Source organism: Hypomesus transpacificus, chromosome 2, assembly GCF_021917145.1.
Source record: "Hypomesus transpacificus isolate Combined female chromosome 2, fHypTra1, whole genome shotgun sequence".
In the NCBI taxonomy this organism is placed as follows: Eukaryota; Metazoa; Chordata; class Actinopteri; order Osmeriformes; family Osmeridae; genus Hypomesus; species Hypomesus transpacificus.
Window position 1 is genome coordinate 10230911 of NC_061061.1, and position 3761 is coordinate 10234671.

The 3761-nt window shown below is 41.7% G+C and overlaps 1 protein-coding gene across 1 annotated transcript; it reads right to left on the reverse strand.

Annotated features, from left to right (window-relative positions):
- Positions 1–1967: 1967 nt before the first annotated feature.
- On the reverse strand, positions 1968–3333 carry LOC124475444 (glycogen synthase kinase binding protein). The gene has a single exon (XM_047032053.1). The coding sequence runs from the start codon at positions 3229–3231 to the stop codon at positions 2749–2751; it is 483 nt and encodes a 160-aa protein (XP_046888009.1). The 5' UTR covers positions 3232–3333; the 3' UTR covers positions 1968–2748.
- Between the last annotated feature and the right edge of the window lie 428 nt (positions 3334–3761).

The following is a 3761-nucleotide window of genomic DNA, read 5'->3' on the forward strand; positions in this document are numbered from 1 at the left end:
CGGGCCATGATGGGCAGCCAGTGAGGGGGGATAAGGAGCGGGGTAACATGGGAGCTCCTGTGTAGGTTGAAGACCAGACGGGCTGCTGCGTTCTGAATCCTCTGGAGAGGGCGAGTTGCGCATGCAGACCGGCGAGAAGCGAGTTGTAGTAGTCCAACTGGAGAGGACAAGTGCTTGGACTAGCAGCTGGGTGGAGTGCTCAGACAGGTATCTCCTAATCTTCCAGATGTTGTAGAGGGTGAATCTACACGACCGGGAGACTGCAGCAATGTGGGCCATGAGGGAGAGCTTACGTACTTGTACACACAACCTAATTTACATGAACTTAATATACATATGTATAGACAGTTTATGTTTAAAAACTGGTGGGAATCTGACTCGGCTCAGTTAGTTTCTGCTGTCACCTAGTGGAAATATCACAGAGGTGAGCTGAATGGTGTACAAAACGCTCAGCAGCAGAAAACGTTTTTTATTCCCCTGTGGAGACATCCCTTAGTCTGTTCTAAGGGGCATTTTCCCCATGAGAAACTACGAATATGTCTGATTTACCTCATTTTCTAAACAGGAATGGAACACTTGTTTAAGCTGGGATTCAGTACACCTGTGGTATATAATTTTTGATAGATAGATAGATAGATAGAGTACTTTATTCATCCCCGAAGGGAAATTAAGTTGTCATAGCAGCCGGTGTATTTGAATACAATAAAACACAATACAATACAATACAATAGAATAAAGTGCAAGGAGACAGGTTTAGTGCAGTTCTGTGATGGTGGCTCTGACAGAGGTAGATGAGTTGAACAGTCTTATTCAGCCTTACACCCCCACCCGCCACCTACGGTCTTCTTCAGACAACCGCCTGGTGGTCCCAGCGCTCAAGACCACTCGGTCCCAACACAAGCTCTTCTCCTGTCTGGCCCCCCAGTGGTGGAATCAACTCCCCACCTCCATCAGAGACACTGACTGTCTCCCCACCTTCAAGAAAAGGCTCAAGACACACTTGTTCCGGGAGTACAACGGTACATAGGAATGGTTTGCTGGTCCCAATGTTAGTTTCCTCAAGGATCACAATGACTCCTGCTTAGAGAACTCCTCTTGTTGGTCAGTGGTTACTGATTTAAATTGTTATATTCGCTGTGAAACATTTTTTACTGTTGCTTGCTTTTCTACAGGTACACTTGCACTTATAGCGATTAATTTTGTTTAATTGTAACTTGTTTAACTACATGCTCTTGTGGTTATTCCCTTTGGTACTTATTTTGGTTGTTCACAATCTGCTTCATGTTTTTGGGGCTATCTTGTTATTATCAGTGCCCTATGCACTTTGTAAAGCTCTCTCTTGGAAGTCGCTTTGGATAAAATCATCTGCTTGCTTAATGAATGAATGACATTGAAACCATCAGAAATGGTCCATTAGTGAGCGGTAATCGTTTTATGGCAGGGCTGGGCATTAGTCCCCCCATAAACGTTTCATATTGTTTATTTAATTGATTACTAGTGAGGTAACAAACCAGAAGTATCTCTGGATGTGAGTGAAATCAGAGTAGCTAAATTTCACTCCATTTTAAGGCCAAAACATGAGCACAATAACATTCTGTAAATTGAATAGTTATGTCATGTTATTTACCTGTGGAGGAAAGACTTTCCCCACTAACTAGGGTTGACGAGGCTGCTGATGAGCCACTAGGGGTATTACCAGAAAAATTGCATGTGCCATGTGTTGAGCACGTTGCTGTCAGAGGAGGAAGTTTATGGGCCTCCACACCCAAGAGCCCCCCCCATTTCCTGGACAAAACATCCAGGGAAGCTGTGGTTGAATTAAATGTAGATCTAATAGTGTGATAATGAAGAATGGGGTGTACAGATGACATTGAGCTAGGTCTTTAGGAAAATAAATTAACCAGAAATCGACACTGTACCCATTTTAACCACTTATCTAGTAAGGTCAACTAATTAAATGAAACCAATTTTTTTTTGAAAAAAACACCGTGTTTATTAAGACACCAAATAGTCCTGAATACTCAGGCACAATATTAAATACTTCGTTACGAAGTGGTCATGGTAAATTACTTTACAGTGGAAAAATGAAAATATCAGAACTCCCCGTCGGAATTCATAGGTAAAGCACCACAAAGTGTCTCAAGTGTGGCTGACCATCCCCCCCATTATAAACAAAAGCTAGTCCGTTTCAAAACACCCAAGATAGTTCATGTGGACAACGTGGCTCTCGATGCAGCTCGGTACACAATGTTTATCCAGTTCCTTTTGAAGAAAATGTCAAGCTGCCGTAGACGCTGTCACAGTGTGAGGCCAGAGAGATTTGAAAATCCATCACGACATGTAGACTACGGTTGTAGCTAGCTTTTGTCCAATGTACCAAACCAATCTTAGCGTCTAGATAGTAAACAAGGTTCAAATAGCTTGACAGGTAGCAATGATGCACTAACAGGCATAGCCATGGCATGGGGTAGTAAATGGTCAAATGAAAGGGGAGCACTAGCCCATCTCATGAGCAAAAACAATGTTCAATCAGACGTTCAAACATAAACATACGGTCAACTAGACTGAAACCTTATGGGAAATGTTTGCTAGCTAGCAAGCCAGCTAAACAAGGATGTACAGAAATTAGAAAAGCTAGCTAATTATATTTCATAAGTATTAACATTTACAACAGTTGCCAGTGGGTGGTTCTGTCCCTTCTACAGAACAGCCGGTTGTCCATACTGACTACTAATCGTGATAACAGTTTTAGCACTGCAGAGTCTCTGTCATTTTCGAATGGTCCCCACATTCGGTAGTAGAAAACTGCAGTCGCCTCACGGCTTCTTTGATTAAATTCCCAGACAATATTAATTCCTGAAGTAATTGATGTGGGTTGTCCTCTTCGACATTGACCCTCTTTCTGTTCCACGGTTTGAAATGGTCCCACTCTTGGTCACTTGACCCTGGGATGTTGTAGGGACTGGCTCGGCTGCTACGTTGCCCTCGTTTTCGAAGCCGCATGCAGCAACCGGTGCGTTTTTGAAGGATCGGCGCACCATTGTTGTTGTTCGGCTGTTTGACGTTGCTACTGCCGTTGAGACCGTGGAGACATGACATCGTCTTCTGATTAGCACTATTGTTGTGAAGCTGTAATGCTTCGCCAATTTTTGTGACCAAAGCATCCACTTCTTTAGAATCGACGGTAACAGACTGCTCCAGAAGGATGTAATTTTCTTTTAGACAAGGCATTTTCTTGTATTTGTGTTTTTCCTGGCAATTTTGTCGAAATGAATGAGAGCTTCGAACAACTCCCTGTTCTCGCCACGCTGCCCGACAGTAAGCAAAGCCTGCGGTTCATTTGTAAACAATGGATGACGTAGGATCCGGAATATACCATTTTGAATGGGGGTGACATTATTTCTCAAACTAAAATAAACATCTACATTTATAAAAAAAATATGGTTCTCTGTTAGTGATAATTTACAACGTTACTTTACCTCAGACTCATTTATAAATAATCACTTGTTTTTATTTAATTTTAATCTTCTTTATGCACAATCCTTTGGATTCCCCTAATTCTTTTTTTTTCTTGGAACATTCAGCCAACTGGACATTACATAACACTAACAGTAATGTCTTCCAGTGTAAAACAACTAGACGTAAACATACATATATTTTTACATTTAATCATCTACATCCAGTCCCATTGTATGACAATCCATCCATGACATTCAATGACATCAAGCAGTTTTGAATGTTTTTGACCCAAAAGTTTTATG